Consider the following 22,021-nt stretch of genomic DNA (forward strand, 5'->3'; position numbering starts at 1 on the left):
TTTAAAAATAAATAAAATCCAACATGGATTCAGTGTCCGTCATCAATTTACTAAAGTTCCCATCCCGTACTCTACCTGACTATATGATTATCATCATTATTATTTTCTGAATTCCACCTCTAAAAATAAATGTGATCTGAGTCACACTGTTCCCAAAAATCTTGTTTTAGTGCTTCAATTAAAAGACTACTGCAACTGTTAGTTTGGAACAGAACATACAAAGATTTGCACAGAGAAAATGTTGCCAAAATTCTGGCTTTTCACCTGCTCTACTGTTGGGTGTCACATTCATGACATTTCGCCCCCAAATTTGGTAGGAGGGCATGAATATCCATTTCATGGTAGAAATGGCAACATCCTTTTGTCTTCAGCCTCCTCTCTCCATATGTTAGGAAACATATCATGCTTCTGTCAACTTTGGATCATAAGTCTGAAGGGCTCATGGGGAGAAACTGTTGAAAATCTTTTCATTTTTTAAGTATCATTTCTTTCCTGAGTAGAGCTGAACTCTGCCCAGGAGTCCTTTTTCTTGTCCTTTTGCAGCCCCCTATTTTATTCCATGTGGTTTCCAATTCTTTCTCAAATTCTTCAACTTCCTCATCCACTTAAGCTACTGTTTTTTGGTAAATGGCCTAATTTCCTACTTCAAAGACAAGTTGATCAGGCTTGAATTTTCTCAATTCCCCTCCCACTCCTGCCACACACACTCTCTTTGTTTAATCTGTAGCGATTCCCCCATATCAGCTACCATTTTCTCGGGGTAAGCAGTGTCCTTTTCCCGTCCTAACAGTGAGCCTGTGCAGCTGGTCCTGTCTCCCTAGGACTCTAGCTTCTCTACTCTCTCGTCTTCAATTTCTCCTCTACTTGCTGTCTTCCTTTTCCTACAAACATGCTTAAATCTAAAATCTCCTCATCCTAAAAATAGAAACAATAAAAGGGAACCCTTTCCTGAATCAGCTTTTGCCTTAAACCACCACACTATTTCCTTTCTCCCCTTCACCATCAAACTGCCCAAGAAATTAAATCTACACTTGCTCCTTTATGTTACTGCCTATTCCCGCGTGCCAGATTGTTTGTTGATTAGTAGGTTTTCCCACCTACCAATCCGTCTCATCAGTTAAATTGATACCCTCCTCCATATCCCTTTTTAGCTCTCCTCATCTCTGTAACAAACTCTATGAATGTCTCCCAGCCGCCTGTTTCTACTCTAGCCCAGCTTCCACACAAATATCTTTATAAATACAAATCTGACCCTGTGGCCCCTCTGCATATTCACCTGGTAAAGTCCAGACTACTTAGCCTTGCACATAAGGCCCTTCGCAGTCTGGCAACACTGCTAATCTCTTACCACTCCCATCTCTGCTCTAACCTGTACTTGTTGTTTTTCCTAAAACATGCCATGCCCTTTCAAACCCCTATATATTTATGCTCTCTACCTGTGTAGGGATTTCCTTCCCAGCACATTATCCTCCACATTCAACTCAAAAGTCACTCCATGTATGAAGTCTCCCTTATCCATTCTTAGATTATTTTTTATTATTAAAATAGAGATGAGGTCTCACTATGTTGCCCAGGTTGGTCTCAAAATCCCGGGCTCAAGCATTCCTCCCACCTTGGCCTCCCACAGTGCTGGCTGCCACACCCAGCCTTCTGTCTGAGATTGTCACTTATTAAGGGACATTCTTCCCATCTTTAGTTTTACCTTTTAGAAGAAGAGGCTGGTATCCTCTAGTAAGTTAGTTCTGTAACAAGCATTAAAGATGATCCTCAGTCCTCTGACAAAGACAGGTCAGATCAGGCGAAACAGGTGTTTGGTTTGAGCTGCCAACCTAATTCACTGGCCACTCAAGCACCCATATAATGATTATTAATGTAAATTGGTTCCACAAATAGTATAGTCCTCTGGTTCAGTGATTTTCAGTCAAGGATAGCATTTGATGGGTGTTGGGTCCTGTTAAACCTACAATGTGCATGATAAAGACTTTTCCCCACCAAGAATAATAATAATAATTCCATAGAAGGGTATATTTTAGAAATGAGAAATTTCCCCTTTTTGGCCTTATTCTAGAGTTCCTAATAAATAACTCCCTCCAGTCTAAGGTCAAGCCAACTCTCAATTTTTCAGGAGGTATTTGTAGACTCTTTTAGCTCTCTATTTCTCTTTCAGCTTTCTGCTCATATTTGGGCCACTTCACAGCTTGCCAGCACCTTCCCAAAGAGTGGGAGGAACTCAAATCAGTGGTGAAAGCTAAATCCTTTCAGATTTTCTTCAGGTTCTGGAATTTTTTGGTGATGATTAAATTTTGAGACTAGATGTGGATTTCAACCAAGTCTAATTACTTCATTTGTTTAGGGAAGCAGAGATTAAAAGCTGCAGTATACATGTAATGTACATATCACCCATATAGATATACATATTGATTTATTCTTTTTTAAAAAAATAGGAAGTGAAGCTAAGTCATGAAGCCTAAAATAATAAACCCAGGGCCCAAAGTGAGACAAAGATAGAAACAGCTTAATTCTTTGAACTAACACCCTTGCATTTTGTCCAGCCAACTTAGCTGTTTAATCTCTATGTTTTAGACTGAGTTTCATTGACTTTCCCCTTCTTTTGAAAAATTTAAGTCCCAGGGATATACGGTTCTTTGAAACCCCAGGGTTATCTGACAAATGACTGTATTCCACATACAGAAAGTAGTTTTCATATAAAAAGCACAATGTTTTTCCTATCAACTTATTCTGTTATTTATGTCATTTTAAAATTCATTGAAATAATTTAGAGGCATAAACAAAATAAATGTGGATAAAATATGGAGAAAGGCTTCCATTCTCTGGAAAATACTGATTTGACCCAAAATGCAGTGAAATAAGAAACACTGTCATTTTTTGTTTTTAAGACAGAATCTTTCTCCCTTGGCCCAGGCTGGAGTGCAGTGGCACAATCTTGGTTCACTGTAGCCTCAAACTCCTGGACTCAAGCAATCCTTCCACCTCAGCCTCCTGTGTACTAGGATTACAGGCACAAGCCACTATGCCCAGCTTTTTTTTTTTGAGATGGAGTCTCGCTGTGTCGCCCAGGCTGGGGTGCAGTGGCGCGATCTCGACTCACTGCACGCTCTGCCTCCCGGGTTCACACCATTCTCCTGCCTCAGCCTCCTGAGCAGCTGGGACTACAGGCGTCCGCCACCACACCCAGCTAATGTTTTGTATTTTTAGTAGAGACGGGGTTTCACCATGTTAGCCAGGATGGTCTCCATCTCCTGACCTCATGATCTGCCCGCCTTGGCCTCCCAAAGTGCTGGGATTACAGGCGTGACCCACTGTGCCCTGCCTTTGTTGTTGTTGTTGTTGTTTTTTAAGAGATGAAGTCTTACTATGTTGCCCAGGCTGGTCTTGAACTCCTGGCCTCAAGGGGTCTGCCCGCTTCAACCTCCCACAATGCTGGGATTACAGGTGTGAGCCACTGTGCCTGCCCCAACTGTAGTTTGAAGCAGATTTGTGTACTAATGTTTAAAGGCTTCCATAAAATTTAAAATGTATAGAAACTAGGAAATTCTGCATTTCTTGATATGGTTCTCTTTCTTTTTTGTTTGTTTTGTTTTGTTTTTTTTGAGACGGAGTCTCGCACGGTCACCCAGGCTGGAGTGCAATGGTGCGATCTCCACTAGCTGCAACCTCCGCCTCCCAGGTTCAAGCAATTCTCCTGCCTCAGCCTCCCAAGTAGCTAGGATTACAGGTGCCCGCCACCATGCCTGGCTCATTTTTTCTATTTTTAATAGAGACGGGGTTTCACTATGTTGGCCAGACTGGTCTTAAACTCCTGACCTCGTGATCCACCCGCCTCGGCCTCCCAAAGTGCTGGGATTACAGGCGTGAGTCACTGCGCCCTGGCAGTTCTCTTTCAATAATGGAATTTAAGTATATAAATGTACAGGTTTAACTAAATCAAACAATTAAAAGAGACATCCAATTATTATTTTAAAGAATAGTGAGCATTCTGGTAATATAAATTATCATCTCAGGTTCCCTGTATCAGAGTTAATACAGGACAATGAGCTAGAAGAGGACAGTTTGGGGAAACAAAAATTTGTTTTTCCTACCAATAGCTCTGGAGACTGACAGACTTCCATTCACCCTCCAGGCACCAAACCAGACTACGCAACCTCCAAGGGCCTCAATTCGCTGCTTTTCATCCTAAACAGCAATGCAATAAAAAGAAGCAAATAACTGGATTCAGGATTTATTCCTTTACTTTAACAGTAAACAACAGATATAATACTCATCAGCTCATGAAAAGGTTCTCCTTGTTTCTCCATTGGAGGGTGAGCACAGTTGCTGATGTAATAGCAATAACTGTAATAATTAAGGGAATCCTGGCCGGGTGCGGTGGCTTACGCCTGTAATCCCAACACTTCGGGAGGCCGAAGCGGATGGATCACCTGAGGTCAGGAGTCCAAGACCAGCCTGGCCAACATGGTGAAACCCCGTCTCTACTAAAAATATAAAAATTAGTCAGGCATGGTGGCGCAAGCCTGTAGTCCCAGCTACTCAGGCGGCTGAGGCAGGAGAATCGCCTGAACCCAGGAGGCAGAGGTTGCAGTGAGCCAAGATCACGCCATTGCACTCCAGCCTGAGCAACAGAGCGAGACTCCGTCTCAAAAAAAATAAATAAATAGTAAGTGAATCCTAATCAATAACTAGAAAATCTAAAGTAATAACTAGAGCATGGGCTCTATTAAAACAGACCATACTTACCTCTCTGTCTGGTTTGTGTGGCTTCATTAGTTCAACAGCTTGACCCTTTCTCACAAGCATAACCTGGGAATCACCCACCCAGGCCACATGTAGCATGTTGCCTCTGATGAAAGTCACCACTCCTGTGGTCCCACATCTTAAGCTCTGAAAATAGTTTAAATAAAACTAGACTCAGTGAAAAGAAATAGATACAACATTCTTATTGAGAAGCAATTTATAATTAATATAAGCTTTTCAGCTGGGAGCTATACTATTAATGGAATTTCACACATATACAATAATTCATTGTCTCAATGCATTTTTATATGCATGTATGTATTTATATATATATACACACATAAGTCCACCTGATCTGTGATATGCAGTGCAGGGATGATTATTAATTCTACTTTAAATACAGATATGAAAACTATGGCAGGTTATGTGACTTGCCCAAGGGCAGGTAACTATTAGTACATAAAACAGAATTGAAATTATTTTTCCTCCCAGTCAAGCACCAAATCCTCTATACCAATCCTCAGAGTAAAAATTCTGCTCTCCATTTCATTACTGACATTGTATTTGTTCAGTGGGAGAGTCCTAGCTGTACAAAATGATATATAAAGCATGATTGGTACACAACAGATGCTCTAATCTCTGGAAATTAAGCTAAGGAGCCAAGAGACAGCTTACGTTCCCTGGAGTACTAAGATGCTTATACCTTTAAAAAATATCCTCCCGACAGTATTTTTAGAGGCCTTTGCTTTTGGAACATTGCATAAAGAACTAACAGCCTGGAATTTCACCGCAGTAGCTACCACTGTACTTAAAGCTCTTGATCCTACTATACGAAAATGACATCCCCATTTGACATGAGTCACCACCAAATGAGCATGACTTTCTGTTACTAAGGACCTGGCCTAAATTAGAACCAATGCGTCAGGGGTGGTAAAAGGCCTCTTGTATCCAATGAGAAAAACAACTTCTCATTTCCCCTATATAGGGAAAGTTTGTTATAAATCCTCACCCACCAATAAAATATCTTCCCACACAGAATGTTCAAAAACTCAGCCCCCTAGAACACATGATAAACACACTTCAGTGCATATGCCCTGGAGAGAACAGGAGGCAGGGCTGCTTCACAACAGGAATAGCTGCTTTCTTCCCAGTGGTTAGCGGCACACGGAAGCATAAGAAGGAGAAAAGGGGCTGCTGAGACAAACCTAAATTATTCAGAACTATTGACAGAACTGAGAGACGCCAGGGTCATTGACAAAACAAATGAGGTAAACATGGTCAGAAAAAAAAAAAAAACAAAAAAAAACCAATTTTGAGAAGACAGAGGAAAAAGAATAGAATAGAGGATAAAGAAGACAGAGTGATTCTCTTTGTTTCATATTGGTGATTACAGGTCACCTCTCAGGGGCCCGCCGTTGTCCTCAAATCAGATGATAAAAGCCTGCAGCTTCAAGAGAGGCAGAGCCAAGCAGAACACAGGTCCTCAAGAGACTGGGAGCTCTGAGGTCAAGAGCAGCTTGATTCTCCAGCACCACCTCTTTGTGTGGACTCTACTGGTTACTGTTGGATTTGCATATTAATCCAAATTTAGGGGAGGGGAGAGATTAAGAATAATTCTCTTTCTTAATACCAAATAGGTCTGAATTATTGTTTCATTAATTCCAAGCCCCATTATTGCTTGTAGCATAACTATGCTATCAAAAAAATGGATTAAATGATTACCCTGATCTCTTCAAGCCTATTTTAAAAAAGAGTTAATGTGCCGGGCGCGGTGGCTCACGCCTGTAATCCCAACACTTTGGGAGGCCGAGGCGGGCGGATCACGAGGTCAGGAGATCGAGACCATCCTGGCTAACATGGTGAAACCCTGTCTCTACTAAAAATACAAAAAATTAGCCGGGCAAGGTGGCGGGCGCCTGTAGTCCCAGCTACTCGGAGGCTGAGGCAGGAGAATGGCATGAACCCAGGAGGCGGAGCTTGCAGTGAGCCGAGATTGCGCCACTGCACTCCAGCCTGGGCTACAAAGCGAGACTCCATCTCAAAAAAAAAAAAAAAAAAATTAACTCTTTTTTTTTTTTTTTGACTTAAACATTAACTCTTTTTTAAGTCACAGTGCAGGAGTCTTATTTTTTGTCTATCTACTTCTGTAATTACTTTTAAAAATTAAAAATTATTTTCTTTCTATTCACCCCCAGTTAAAAATTCAATATAGAACACTGTAGTTAATTATGTACCAATACCCAGAACAATAATTAGATTTTTATTTTATTTTATTTTTTTTACTTTTAGACCTTAATATAGAGTCCTTGCCATTTATTCAAAGTAAAAAAACTTAGGTCTGATTAACCTTCGCAATGTAGGACATGAGCTCTGACTTTTCTCCCTTATTAAGAGAAAAATCAGCTCAAGGATCATTTAAGGATTCACCCTTTCCAAGCGAATTTTCCCTCAAGAGATACACAGCAAAACACTGCCTACCCATTTAGAACCAAATGTATGGAAGTAATCCCAGTTTCTGTTTCTTTTTTAGACCATTGTTTTATTCACCATATCCAGATCTTGTCAGCAAGAGTCTGCTTAGAGAGATGGTCCTGGTGTGAACCTGACAGGCAATGGTGAATAAAAGAAAGATGAAACTCACCTGCCAAATCCAGCAATTATTACAGAAATGAATCCAGAAAATTACAGCTTGAGAGTTTCTATACAGTACATCATTGTACCCCCTGAAACTATTCCTGAGGAGGGATTTAGAACTACAACAGAATCCAATACTATGAGTCAAGAATACAGTTTGGATAATGTCTGCCCAGAAAGAGAAAATCTAAATAGCCCTTTAACCACACAGACCAAATTGAGCTCAGCTAGTGCATTTCTAGCTGGAATTTGTGAGAAAGGGGCATACCTCCCTGGCTGCTTTCTGCACAAACCGCTCATCAGTGACCCGGAAGGCCCTGCACAGGGCCTCAGCAGGATCATGGGGGAACATCTCCTGGCGGACTAAGTTAACGTGGAGGTGAATGGAGGCATAAATAGCAGCATCTACTCCCCCATGGCCATCAAACACTGCAAAGTAAGCTTGTTCTTCCTGGTCCTGTCAACGGAAACACAGAACAGTTAAGGGAGTTGGGTACAGCATGATTCAAATGAACCAATCTCCTGGCATCATTGTTGCCCATCCTTTCTCCTCCACTGCATTTGTCATTTGGAATAATGAGACTAAATGTTTTCCTTCTCTAACATGCCTGATCAACTGCTGAAATACCTACAATATTAGGGCATCTGTGTTTACACACCAGAACACTGGAACACGTCATGCCCAATTAGTTCAAGCTGAAGTGCCCTCTCTCTGTGAAAGTTGTTGTCTTGTACCATGGAAACCACCCACGTACATTTGCTTCAAAATTGCTGTTACAAGTTGGGGGAGGGGGAATAGGTAGGGTGTGAGAAGGAACTGAACAAAAGCAGCTCCAGATTGAGTGATTTTTTTCAAAATGAAAGTACTTGAATAGCAAAATTAGAACCTGAGAACAATAGAAAATATCTGGTCTTCCAACACAAGGCCAATTAAATTCAAGTTTAAAATATATAAAGATATGAAAGCATAAACATACTTCTAAACCATAATACCTTCCTCATAAATCATTCCCAGTCACACTGCATTCTCACCATAAATAGCACAGCATCTCTAAACTAGTTTACCAAACTTGAACCACATCAGATGCTCAAATGCCCTGTGTGGCTGACCACTTTGCCTCACCCCATGGTCTAAGATTTTAGTTTCACGTTTCCTTGCAAAGGCAACTGCCAGAGGAGGATCTTCCAACTCTGTGCTTTGTCTTGACAAAAGAAGCCTAATCATAAGATTCCACATCAACAATTAAGCAGTTTGCTGCTTTATCATCTGCTCAAGTGTTTAAATCTCAGATCTGTCTCACTTATAAGATCTGCGACGCACTGAACTCACACTGAGTCCTGTGCTCCCTTCAGGCAAACAGTATGTAATAATTTTCATTTGCAAGTCTTTTGACTTCTTTTTCCTAGGCTCTAAGAGCCTTAGAAGAGTCCCGGCCTGTCATTGATTCTTAAGCGAATCATGTAGTTTTCTCATCTGTTAGGCAGGGACGAGTTGCTGTCTCATGGGGATTTGGAAGGGCTACTAATATAACAAGTATATCTATACTTTGAAAAAGTTATTTTTATTTATTTATTTTTAGAATCAGGGTCTCACTTTGTCACCCAGGCTAGGGTAGAGTGGCATGATCACAGATCATTGTAACTTCGAATTCCTGGGCTCAAAAGATCATCCCGCCTCAGCCTCCCAAGTAGCTGGGATTACAGGCAAGAGCCACTGTGCCCGGCCGGCTGAAAAAGTTACTTTTAAAAGGGTATATTACATTCACAAAAGTATCAAATATAAATGTCCATAGAATAGTAACCAAAATATTATGAAACCTTTCTCTAACACACACATTACAATTAGTTCATTTAGCAACTTTAGTGCCATTAAGAAAGGATTAAACAACTCTCTAGAAATAATACTGGCTGGGCGTGGTGGCTCACACCTGTAATTCCAGCACTTTGGGAGGCCGAGGCGGGCAGATCACAAGGTCAAGAGATCAAGACCATCCTGGCCAACATAGTGAAACCCCTTCTCTACTAAAAATACAAAAATTAGCTGGGTGTGGTGGCACACGCCTGTACTCCCAGCTACTCGGGAGGCAGGAGAATCTCTTTAACCTGGGAGGCGGAGGTTGCAGTGAGCCGCGATCGCGCCACTTCACTCCAGCCTGGTGACAGAGCAAACGAGACTCCGTCTCAAAAAAAAAAAAAAAAAGAAAGAATCCTGACAGGTAGTATTTCTATCTCTACTAAAGCAGTACTCATTTTTAAATAATTCGAAATAGCACCAGAAGAAACAAAAGGAAGCCAAATGGATTTCTTTAAAAAATAAAAAATGTATAGCTTCTTTTTAAAAAAACAAAAAACATTCACTGATGTTTTTCCTATTACAATAATGTATGACAATTCAGACTAATAACAAAGGAAAATCACCAATAATTCCACTATACACAGATAACCAGTCTTCTCTATCTCTCTATATATACATACATATATATATATAAATGAAATTAGGATCAGAATGTGCATGATATTTTATAGCCTACTTTTTGTCTTTTTTTTTTTTAATTTTATATTTTATATTTTGAGACGGGGTCTCGCTCTGTCACCCAGGCTGGAGTGCGGTGGTGCGATCTCGGCTCGCTGCAAGCTCCGTCTCACAGGTTCACACCATTCTCCTGCCTCAGCTTCCCAAGTAGCTGGGACTACAGGTGCCCGCCACCACGCCCGGCTAATTTTTTGTATTTTCAGTAGAGATGGGGTTTCACCGTGTTAGCCAGGATGGTCTTGATCTCCTGACCTCGTGCTCCGCCCACCTCGGCCTCCCAAAGTGCTGGGATTACAGGCGTGAGCCACCACACCTGGCCTGTCATTTTTATTATTGGCATTTCCTCATCTCACAAAGATTTACTTAAAGACATTGTTATAAATGGCTTAAAATATGCATCTTATATGAGCATATCATAGTTATTCCCTTTCATGATTTAGATAATTTTCAATTTATTATAAACAATGTTGTAAAAACATTTATGTCAAACAAAACATATGCCTAAGACTTTTCTGTATTTGTTTTCTCATAATAAAGAATTAAAAGTGAAATGACCAGATCAAAGAGTGTGAAAATTTATTAGGTTCTAAATATGTGTTGCCGTATTGCTCCCACAATCTGTTTCACTATAGCAAGGTGCTCCTTTCTGAGTTAAGTCCTCTGGGTTAATTTTGAAATTAGGAGGCAAAATAGAAACCAATCAAGTCAACAAACAACAATAATGCCCTTAAATATGAGTATAATCTTCAAATAGGTATAGTGATATAAGGATTGTTTATCACACAATCCTTCTGGGTTACATTTGCATGGCCATGTTACTAGAAACAAAGACATCAGTTGATCTATCTTTATAACATAAGCACCAATTACCAACTTGCCATCATTTCTGATTAGACCTTGACAGTAAGCTAAAATTTAAATTTAGCTGCTAAATAGAGGAAATATTGTGCTTTGTATAAATTACTACATTGTAATTTTTAAGTTATGGACTGAGTGAAGAAAAGAGGCAAGTGACAGGCAAAGGAAACAAACCTACTTCTGTTTGCATTAACATAATACATTTAATAGAAAAAGAAAAAGATAACAAGAAAATAGTTATTAAGCTGCCAAGGCTCATATGGATCCAATTTGTCAGATACAGAGATTCATGAAATATAATTTCAGCTACTTTCCTATCTCAGAGACCAAGATTTTAAAAAGAAAATCACATGAAATAAACTGCATCAGTCTTAAATCTTCCTTTTGTGTTTGTGTTGCTTTAGCAACATAGTAATGTGAGAACTTAATACACCATTTGATTATACTATAGAAATAGTTTGGGTTTTTTGGTTTGGTTTACAAAACAGCTTCATTGAGATGTAATTTTTAAAAATTTTTTTTTTTTTTTTTTTTTTTTTTAAGAGACAGTCTCACTATGTCTGTTACCCAGGCTGGTCTCAAACTCCTGGTCTCAAGCAATCCTCCTGCATCAGCCTTCCAAAGTGCTAGGATTATAGGCGTGAGCTACCGCACCCAGCCTAATCGTTTTCTTTTTTGCTTATATGTTTATAGAATAGCTCTGGAAAGTGACACAAAAGACTACCTTGCCTCCATGGAAGGGAACTGAGTACCTGGGAGGCAAGGATAAGAGAGACATTTTTATTTTCCCAGTTTTGAACCATGTGAATGCATTACCTATTCAAAAGAACATAAAATAGTTCCTTTTCTGTTGCAAATTTGTGCCACTTTGCATTTAGCGCTACTCTAATCTACCAAAGATACAATTAGAAATATATCAGAAGTTTTCCTTTTCTAACAGGACCATGAAGGTGTTCGTTTTGTCTTTAAAATCTCACTGACTCTCCGGAAGTGCCCTTTACCTCTAGGTTGAAGAGCATATTAAAGTCAGGAATGCAGACATGTTTGTCCTCCATTTTCCTGCGCATGTTTTTGATGGCATGGATTGATGTCTCATAATAAAGCTGGGGTCTCCTGCGGAGGGGGAAGTCTTTCACCCAGCTGCAGCAAATCTCGTGTAGTTTGCTGAAGACAGAACGGGCCAATTTCACTGTCTCAATCTCTGTGAAAGAAACACAGAAACCCCCAATGAAGAGCCTTGTAAAACTGCTTTTCACTTCTCTGCTTGGTAAAGACAGAAGTAGGTCACCTTAGTCAAGTTCCTCCTTAATAGAAGAAATTCATCCTTCTCAAGAAAAATGAAATGCTGCTTCTGAAGAGAGAAAATCACAACCTATCTAGTAGAAAATCATCAGCCTGCAGCTGCCACTAAATATTCTTATGTCATGAGGAGAAAACCTTTGGCCAGGGCTGGACCTATTCCTGGCTTGATTTCTTCCAGCTGGAGAAGTGCTCTCACCACACTGCTCCCTAGTTCCCAGCGCCGGTTCCTTTTTGGTTGTTTGCTATGGTTATCACCAGGAGAGCCAAGCCTCCTATGCTTAGAAAAATAAGCAGTGATTAACACTACTTCCATAGTCCAATTAGCTGGATAAATACTGTGTTTATTGGAATATGGAAGGCCTATGAAAACAGCCCACTAACTACAGAAATAAGAAGGGTGTATGTTGCTTACCATTTGTCTTTGTCCTCTTTCTCCCTGACTTCTTCCTTTACATCCAATTCCTTTTTCTCCTATAAATGATCATTTGTAACTGAATTGTGTGTATATATATATATATTTTTTAAATTATTACTATTATTATTATTATTATTTTTTGAGACAGAGTCTTGCTCTTGTTGCCCAGGATGGAGTGCAATGGCGCTCTCTCTCAGCTCACTGCAACCTCCGCCTCCCAGGTTCAAGCTATTCTCCTGCCTCAGCCTCCCGAGTAGCTGGGATTACAGGTGCCTGCCATCACGCCCGGCTAATTTTTTGTATTTTTAGTAGAGTCGGGGTTTCACCATGTTGGCCAGGCTGGTCTTGAACTCCTGACCTCAGGTGATCCACCCGCCTTGGCCTCCCAAAGTGCTGGGATTACAGGCATGAGCCACCACACCCGGCCTGTTTTTTCTGTTTGATATATTTGTTTATTAAAGTTTTAGGCCATAGTTTAAATAGTTTAGCCAATAGGTTAGCAAATGAGCTAAAACTTTTATACGACTCTAAGGAAAATGTACTTAAACTCTGTCTATGCGTGTGATCCTAGATAGAAAAAGACAGAGAGCAGCCAGAGGAGCAATACTAACAGGTCTCTTGACCCTAAGCCTACCGCTTCACCTGTGTTTACCGCTTCACCTATTGGGTAGAATTGGCAAGCTGACTTCTGAGGTAGACATGTACCCTCAGTAGATGGACAGATGTGTAAGCCTTTTAAGCAACACTGAATGATACTGAAGAGATTGTATTTCCTATCATTGAACCCTCCACTCAAGTTGTCCTCCACTTAAGTTGAGCTATGGAAATAACCAAAGAGAGATTAGGTTTTCTCAGGCCAGTATTTTAGAAGTTCCTCTTACATCTCAGGTGAAAAAAAAAAAAAAAAATCGAACTTAAATTTTCTTTTTACTGAACTAAATCAGATACAGCTTGACAGCCTGAGAAAATAAGTGCCAGATGGCAATGGCTACACATGCCTCCTCCAATCTAGAATACAAATCCCAAAGAAGAGAGAGACTATATGTTCTAGAACAGCCTGGGACCTGGACTACCAATTTGATTCTCAGTACTGTCTTTGCCTTAATCTGTGACTACATTTACCTCTTTTCTTATTCAAAATTATTTTTTAAATGACTGTATTAAAAAAGCTGACCTCAAGTTTTTGTCCTTTTTTTCCTCATTAACATAGCACAGGGTAGTAAATCCTGTCTTGTGGTTTTGCCTCTTTTATTTTTATTTTTTATTTTTTCTGAGACAGAGTCTTGCTCTGTGGTCCAGGCTAGAGAGCAGTGGCGCAATCTCAGCTCCCTGCAACCTCCACCTCTCAGGTTCAAGCGATTCTCCTGCCTCAGCCTCCCAAGTAACTGGGATTACAGGCGCCCGCCACCACACTCAGCTAATTTTGTTGTATTTTTAGTAGAGATGGGGTTTCACCATATTGGCCAGGCTAGTCTTGAACTCCTGATCTCAGGTGATCCAACCACCTCAGCCTCCCAAAGTGCTGGGATTACATGAGTCACCATGCCCGGCCTTTTTTTTTTTTTTTTTTTTGAGACGGAGTCTCGCTTTGTCGCCCAGGCTGGAGTGCAGTGGCCGGATCTCAGCTCACTGCAAGTTCCGCCTCCTGGGTTTATGCCATTCTCCTGCCTCAGCCTCCCAAGTAGCTGGGACTACAGGCGCCCGCCACCTCACCTGGCTAGTTTTTTGTATTTTTTAGTAGAGACAGGGTTTCACCATGTTAGCCAGGATGGTCTCGATCTCCTGACCTCGTGATCTGCCCGTCTCGGCCTCCCAAAGTGTAGGGATTACAGGCTTGAGCCACCACGCCCAGACTTTTTTTTTTTTTTTTAAATAAGAGTGTCTCTCTCTGTTGCCTAGGCTGGAGTGGGGTGATGCAATCACAGCTCACTGCAGCCTCAAATTCCTGGGATCAAGCAATCCTTCTGCTTCAGCCTCTCAAGTAGCTGGGATCACAGGTACATGCCACCATGCCTGGCTAATTTAAAAAAAAAAAACAAAACTTTTTTTTTGTTAAGATGGGGGTCTTACTATATTGCTCAGGCTCATCTCAAACTCCTGGTCTCAAGTGATCCTCCCACCTTGGCCTCCCAAAGTACTGGGATTACAGGCATGAGCTACCATGCCTGTCCCTACTGTTAGCATTTTTATATAACTGAAAACCAAGGGTGAATTTAAAAGAGAAAAGATAAAGAGCAAAGACAGCCTGTGGAGGTATATACAAGAAGGAAATTGAGGTCAATAGACAATCCAATATTTTGATTGTTTTAAGCAACTACAAGTTTTATTTAAGCACTAGCTTGCCAGAGACTATTTCTTCCAGCCAGCAATTACTTGCTTGTATGACTGCCACCTATCTGGTCTCTGCAGCAGTATAGGGCCCCAGATGCAGACCCTGAGATGGACATGTCTTCATCTGACATAGCTATTAACAGAGGATTACAAAACAATCAAGTGAATTTAGAAACTTTGAGGGAGAATTGGGTAGGGTGAAACAACATATTAACTATCAGGATAGTTCCCAGATAACAATATAAACTATTATATCATTCTTTGGCTTGTATATTACTCTTATATAGATCTGCATTGTCAAGTACAGTACCTACTAACTACATGCGGTTATTTACATTTCTTTTTTTTTTGAGATGGAGTTTCACTCTTGTTGCCCAGGCTGGAGTGCAATGGCATGATCTCAGCTCACCGCAACCTCCGCCTCCCAGGTTCAAGCAGTTCTCCAGCCTCAGCCTCCCAAATAGCTGGCATTACAGCCCAGCTAATTTTATATTTTTAGTAGAGATGGGGTTTCTCCATGTTAGTCAGGCTGGTCTCAAAATCCTGACCTCAGGTGATCTATCTGCCTTGGCCTCCCAAAGTGCTGGGATTACAGGTGTGAGCCACCGCGCCCAGCCATGGTTATTTAAATTAATCAGTAGGGTGCAGCGGTCCCAATGTGCCAACAGCTCCAGCTACCTGGGAGGCTGAGGTGGGAGAATTGCTTGAGCCCAGGAGTTTGAGGCTATAGGATGACATGATAGCTCCTGTGAATAGCCACTGCACTCTGGCCTGGCCAACATAGCAAGACCCCATCTCTTAAAAAGTAAGTTAAAATTAAATAAAATTTAAAATTCAGTTTTTCGGTCACATTAGCTCTATTTCAATTGCTTGATAACCACATGTGGCTAATGGCTCCTACATAGGGCAACACAGGCAGGGAACATTTCCATCATTGCACTGTCTATTGGACAGAGCTGGTATAGACAGATTAAACTGATTAGAGGAAGTAATATCAGTTTCCTCTAACATTTGGTAAATCACTAGATCTGTTCATACCACTCCCAGTTGCTCCTTCCCCTGTGTCCCCATTATACTTTGTTCACGCTGTCTATTAAAGCTCTTAACCACTTTTGGTAATAATAAATAACATTTATTGAGTATCTGCTACATTCCATGCCTCTAGAACATTTCACAAATAGGTAACATCATTCTCAATCCTAGGTTTATCTGACTCAAAAGTCCATGCTCTTCATCTCCAAATTAGACTGCAGATAGCGACTGTCTTAATTGCCCTTGACAAGCCATAATATAGTACCTAGCAGACAGCAGGGTATATATTAGATGCTTGTTGAAAAAATAAATATGCAAACTGTCACATAAATTGAATAACCATTAAAATATTAAACATTTATATGCTTCTTGATTGTGTTCTGCTTCACTCATCTCAGCATCTATTTCTATAATGCTACCATTCTCTTTAAGTTACCATAACTTTAAAATTTTTTAATATCAGGAGGTCTAGTTTTCCTATCTATTACTCTTAATTTTAAAGGATGTCACTTGGTTTTTGTGTTTATTTTTCCAGGTGAACTTTCTAAACATTTTGACAAGTTTGGTCAGAAAAACCTGTTGCTATTGTGTTTGGGATCACATTAAATTTAAAGATTTGGAAAAAATATATATCATTTTCATATTAAGTCTATTCCAGGAAAAAATTGTATTTTTTTAAAAGTTAAATCCTTTTTATGTTGCTCAATAGAGTTTTAATGTAAGTCCTTCATATTTCTTAATCACTTTATTCCTACTTATTTATTTGCCATTTTGAATCAGACTTTGCTTTATTATAATTATTTTTCTTTTCATACCGAGCTAATTTTTGTATTTTTAATAGAGACGGAATTTCACCATGTTGGCCAGACTGGTCTTGAGCTCCTGACCTCAAGTGATCCACCCTCCTTGGCCTCCCAAAGTGCTGGGATTACAGGCATGAGCCATGTCCCGGCCAGAACTTTGCATTTCTTTTTTTTTTTTTGAGACGGAGTCTCGCTCTGTCGCCCAGGCTGGAGTGCAGTGGCGCGATCTCGGCTCACTGCAAGCTCTGCCTCCCGGGTTCACACTATTCTCCTGCCTCAGCCTCCCGAGTAGCTGGGACTACAGGCGTCCGCCACCACGCCCAGCTAATTTTTTGTATTTTTAGTAGAGACGGGGTTTCACCGTGTAGCCAGGATGGTCTCAATCTCCTGACCTCGTGATCCTCCCACCTCAGCCTCCCAAAGTGCTGGGATTACAGGCGTGAGGCTTTAATTGTTATTTAAAACTACCAAACATTGCTCTTTCTTCCAATAACATTTCCTTCTTTCTTTACTCTGAAACCCTGTGATTCGGGTTTAGCCAGTTAGAGAATCCCATCCTTTGGCCACAGTGATTAGTTCAGGAATGGGAAACCATCCAAGTTGGACCAATTAGAGTAAATCCTGTGGCTTCTGTAAGAACAACTGAGAAAATCTACTCTTGTTTTCCTGCTCAACTTGAGTTTGGACAGATGAAGACCTGGATTCCCAGCAAGTCATACTGCCACCTCATGGAACCTGAAGACAAAATCAAAATGAAAGAAAGTACAGCTGAGAGTTGGAGAAATGCCAGGTTCTGCTGAGATCATTTGAAGCCTTGAATCTGCCTGTGTATCCCTTATCCTGGAAGGTAGTCAATGCATTCTGTTTTGCTGAAGACAACTGAAGCTGTGTTTGTAATCATGTACAACTGACAAATTCCAGAATACACATTAAGCATAAACGTGACGTCCAAGATACATCCATCTAGGCCTACTTTATAAAGAATATTTTAAAAATTAGGAATGATATTAAATTTTATCAAATGTTTCTTTTGGCATCTTTAGAGATTACTGCTTATTTTTATTTTCCCCTATTAATATATAAGTTGTGCTATAGACTTCCCAATATTTTGTTCTTGAAGTTTTGCTCACTGTTGTTTCCCCAGTATTATTCATATATAGTAGCATATATAGTAGACCCTCAATAAAATATTCAGTGAATGAATTAACTGCTATACTCAATATACAAATATTTTACTTAAGTTTTTTTTTTTTTTTTAAGGCTGGGCACAGTGGCTCATGCCTGTAATCCTAGCACTTTGGGAGGTCAAGGCCTTTTTTTTTTATTTTTATTTTTTGAGACAGAGTCTCGCTCTGTCACCCAGGCTGGAGTGCAGTGGCTCAATCTCAGCTTGCTGCAAGCTCCGCCTCCCGGGTTCACGCCATTCTCCCGCCTCAGCCTCCCAAGTAGCTGGGACTACAGGCATCGGCCACCACGCCTGGCTAATTTTTGTATTTTTAGTAGAGAGGGGGTTTCACCGTGTTAGCCAGGATGGTCTCGATCTCCTGATCTTGTGATCCGCCCACATTGGCCTCCCAAAGTGCTGGGATTACAGGTGTGAGCCACACACTCAGCCTTTTTTTTTTTTTTTTTTTTTTTTTTTTTTTTTGAGATGGAGTCTCACTCTCGTTGCCCAGGCTGGAGTACAATGGCACAATCTCGGCTCACCGCAACCTCCACCTTCTAGGTTCAAGCAATTCTCCTGCTTCAGCCTCCCAAGTAGCTGGGACTGCAGGTGCACGCCACCACTCCTGTCTAATTTTTGTATTTTTAGTAGAGAAGGGGTTTCACTATGTTGGGCAGTCTGGTCTCGAACTCCTGACCTCAGGTGATCCACCTGCCTTGCCCTCCCAAAGTGCTGGGATTACAGGCATAGCCACCACACCCAGCCTACTTAAGATTTTTTTATGTTGACAACTAAGACTGGTCTCTCATTTCCTTTTTTAGTCTTGGGTGGGTTCTGGTATCAGTGTTATATTATGCAAATTTTCCTTCTTTTCCTGTGCAATTGGAGCATTCATTTTAAAAAGGATTGGGACTGGGCACAGTGGTTCATGCCTGTAATCCCAGCACTTTGGGAGGAAGATTCTTGAAGGAAGAGCAAGACTCTGTCTCAAAAAATAATAAATAACTATACAATAAAAAAATAAAAACCATTGGAATTATCCGCCTTTGATCATTTGAAAATGTTCACCTTACTTGTAGAGTCACCTACTCCATGGCCTTTTGTGGGGATTGTTCCTTGATAACTTTCTCAATCTCTTTCTTCTTAGGTAACCTTTGTTAATTTTTTTTTTTTTCTAGAAAACATCCAGGTTTTCAAATTTATTTACAAAAACTTTTTATTATTATTTAATTTCCTCTGTATTAGTGATCATTTTCCCTTCTTGTTTTTAATTTTTATAGTGGGCTGGGCTTAGTGGCTCACCACTGTAAACCCAGCACTTTAGGAGGCCAAGGCAGGAGGATCACTTGAGCCCAGGAGTTCAAGACGAGCCTGGGCAACATGGCGAGACCCTGTCTCTACAAAAAATACAAACATTAGCTGAGTGTGGTGTGCATGCCGGTAGTCCCAGCTACTCATGAGGCTGAGGTGCGAGGATCACTTGAGCCTGGAAGGTAGAGGCTTCAGCGAGCCGTGATCATACCACGGCCCTCCAGCCTGGGTAACAGAGGGAGACCCTCTCTCTCTCTCAAAAAATAAATAAATAAAATAAATAAATAAATAAATAAATAAAAATAATAATTTTTACACTGTGATATTTCAAATTGGTTTTTGGGTTCTTGTTGTCATTGTTTGAGACAGGGTCTCACTCTGTTGACTGGGCTGTAGTACATAGCTCACTGTAACCTTGAACTCCTGGGCTCAAGTGATTCTCCTACCTCAGCCTCCCAAGTGGCTGGGATTACGGGTGCATGCCACCATGCCCAGCTAATTTTTAATTTTTTTGTAGAAATAGTGCCTCACTATATTGCCCAGGCTGGTCTCAAACTCCTGGTCTCAAGTGATCCTCTTGCCTTGGCCTCCCAAATCACTGGCATTACAGGCATGAGCCACCATACCTGGCCCTCAAATTGGTTTTAGGTTGTCTGGACAAAAGGTGTATCTACCAAACTAAATGTGTACCAAGTGAGATATCCAAGGTCACTTAGCAAACATTCTGTCAGGGATAATGAAAACATGAAAAGAACTTTAAGGATTTTTTTTTAAAGTCTGTTTTTGGAAACAACCAAGAGGAGAGACAAAAGGCACTTCAGTGAGGACTTTAAGCCAGTGACAGCAGGCCTTATTGAGTATGCTCATTTCCTTCTCTGATGTTTGGATAAACACAATATGCCCCATAGAGATTCTCTGTGGTGCAGTTCACCCTGAGTGATTGGGGCTAAATAAATACAGGATTTCCAAATAGTTTAGAATAATAGCAGATCAGTCTAAATCACAGCAGTCGCATGGAGACAGTACTAGGTAATCTCTTGGAAAAATAAAAAATCAGAATAACCAATTATGTCCACCAAAAGAAAATGCTTCATTTCACTTTTTCTATCTTACAGGGATCAAAAAATTCTTCCAAAGTGGGCATGTAGGACAACACTCCAATCTTTCTAGATTAAGTATTCTCCTTCTGCAGGGAGTAGTGTAAGACATCAGTATATAAATAATTGCTGCTTGAAATGGAAAAATAAAGTAAAAAAAGGGATGCGAAAAAGTGAAAATTGTCCGAAGTAGCAGTCCACCCCCTCACAGCTGTAAATTACTCATCAGTCATTAATGTCATTGTTCTGAGCTGGAGCTGAATCAGCTGTTACCCTGGCTGGAGTGAAGCAGAATTTAATCTATCTTTTCATCATAAGGCTTTTATTCTATGCATCAGTAGCAGAGGAAAGACCAATGCTTTATAGCAAAAATTCTATCCAACTTGACTCTGGAACAATTTGGTTCTAGGTGAATCAGTTACTGTCAGTAAAAACAAGAAGAGTGATTCCTTCCTTGCCAATATTCTGTCACAATCTACAGAGATAAAGGAAGAACAGAAATGTTTACTTTTATATCTGCCTCACATTCTCTGGAATCCAGCTACTCAGATTCATTAATATATGCTTTGCTCCATATATACCATGTTTAAAGGCAAATGCTTTAAATAGAACAAATCTGAAATATTAAACTTTCTTAACAATTTTGAGTAGTAATTCTCTAATTTTTATAAAAATATTTTCTTTGATCCTGTCAAATATGTATAAGCCTAAGACATTAATAAACATGACTTCGTTAAGAAATAGAGCCTCGGCCGGGCGCGGTGGCTCAAGCCTGTAATCCCAGCACTTTAGGAGGCTGAGACGGGTGGATCACGAGGTCAGGAGATCAAGACCAGCCTGGCTAACACGGTGAAACCCCATCTCTACTAAAAAATACAAAAAACTAGCTGGGCGAGGTGGCGGGCGCCTGTAGTCCCAGCTACTCGGGAGGCTGAGGCAGGAGAATGGCGTGAACCCGGGAGGCGGAGCTTGCAGTGAGCTGAGATCCGGCCACTGCACTCCAGCCTGGGCGACAGAGCGAGACTCCATCTCAAAAAAAAAAAAAAAAAGAAAGAAAAAAGAAATAGAGCCCATAATTTATCTGGAAAAAAAGGTACAATGATCTATGCAATTAAATCACATTTGCATATCTATCATAAAGAGTTCTGTTTATTGGTAGATATAAAATTTAATATAATTAGTGAGAAGTTGTGTTACAACTGATTTCTTGGATTTTTGTATCTTTTAACTTGATACAAAGTGAAGGTGTTTTTTTTTTTTTTCTCTTTCTCCCAGGCTAGAGTGCAGCAGCACGATCTCAGCTCACTGCAACCTCTGCCTCCTAGGTTCAACCAATTCACTTGCCTCAGCCTCTCGAATAGCTGGGACCACATGTGTGCACCACCACGCTGGCTAATTTTTGTATTCTTTTTAGTAGAGATGGGGTTTCACCACGTTGGCCAGGCTGGTCTCAAACTCCTGACCTCAGGGGATCTGCTCGCCTCGGCCTCTCACGCTGGGATTACAGGCATGAGCCACTGCACCTGGCCTAACTTGGATTTTTAAAGGTAAGCTAAACATTTCTCAGGTTTTGCTCAAATTCTCCCTCACCCACTCATCTTTTTTGTTATATCTTCACATTCTTCACTTTAATCTTTCCATTCATGTAGGTATTACTTATGACAATCTCCTGTTGCTCCAGTTACCTTCTAAATACTACTCTACCTTTTTCTTTCTTTTTTTTTTTTTTCTTTTTCAAAATACACTTGTATTTTTCTCTTCTCCCTCCTTTTATTGATTTATTTGAAA

At 40.5% G+C, this 22,021-nt stretch overlaps 1 protein-coding gene across 1 annotated transcript in view; it reads right to left on the reverse strand.

Moving 5' to 3' along the window:
* The window catches only part of PPM1E (protein phosphatase, Mg2+/Mn2+ dependent 1E), a 229,710-nt gene that overhangs the window by 8,780 nt on the left and 198,909 nt on the right, over positions 1-22,021 (reverse strand). Inside the window, exons 3-6 of the mRNA XM_050764678.1 lie at positions 11,779-11,978; positions 7,655-7,843; positions 4,756-4,899; positions 4,101-4,194 (exon numbers count right to left, since the gene is read on the reverse strand). Of these exons, the coding sequence (XP_050620635.1) occupies positions 4,101-4,194; positions 4,756-4,899; positions 7,655-7,843; positions 11,779-11,978 (627 nt within the window). The remainder of the gene's footprint in view (positions 1-4,100; positions 4,195-4,755; positions 4,900-7,654; positions 7,844-11,778; positions 11,979-22,021) is intronic.

This window comes from Macaca thibetana, chromosome 16 (assembly GCF_024542745.1).
Source record: "Macaca thibetana thibetana isolate TM-01 chromosome 16, ASM2454274v1, whole genome shotgun sequence".
In the NCBI taxonomy this organism is placed as follows: Eukaryota; Metazoa; Chordata; class Mammalia; order Primates; family Cercopithecidae; genus Macaca; species Macaca thibetana.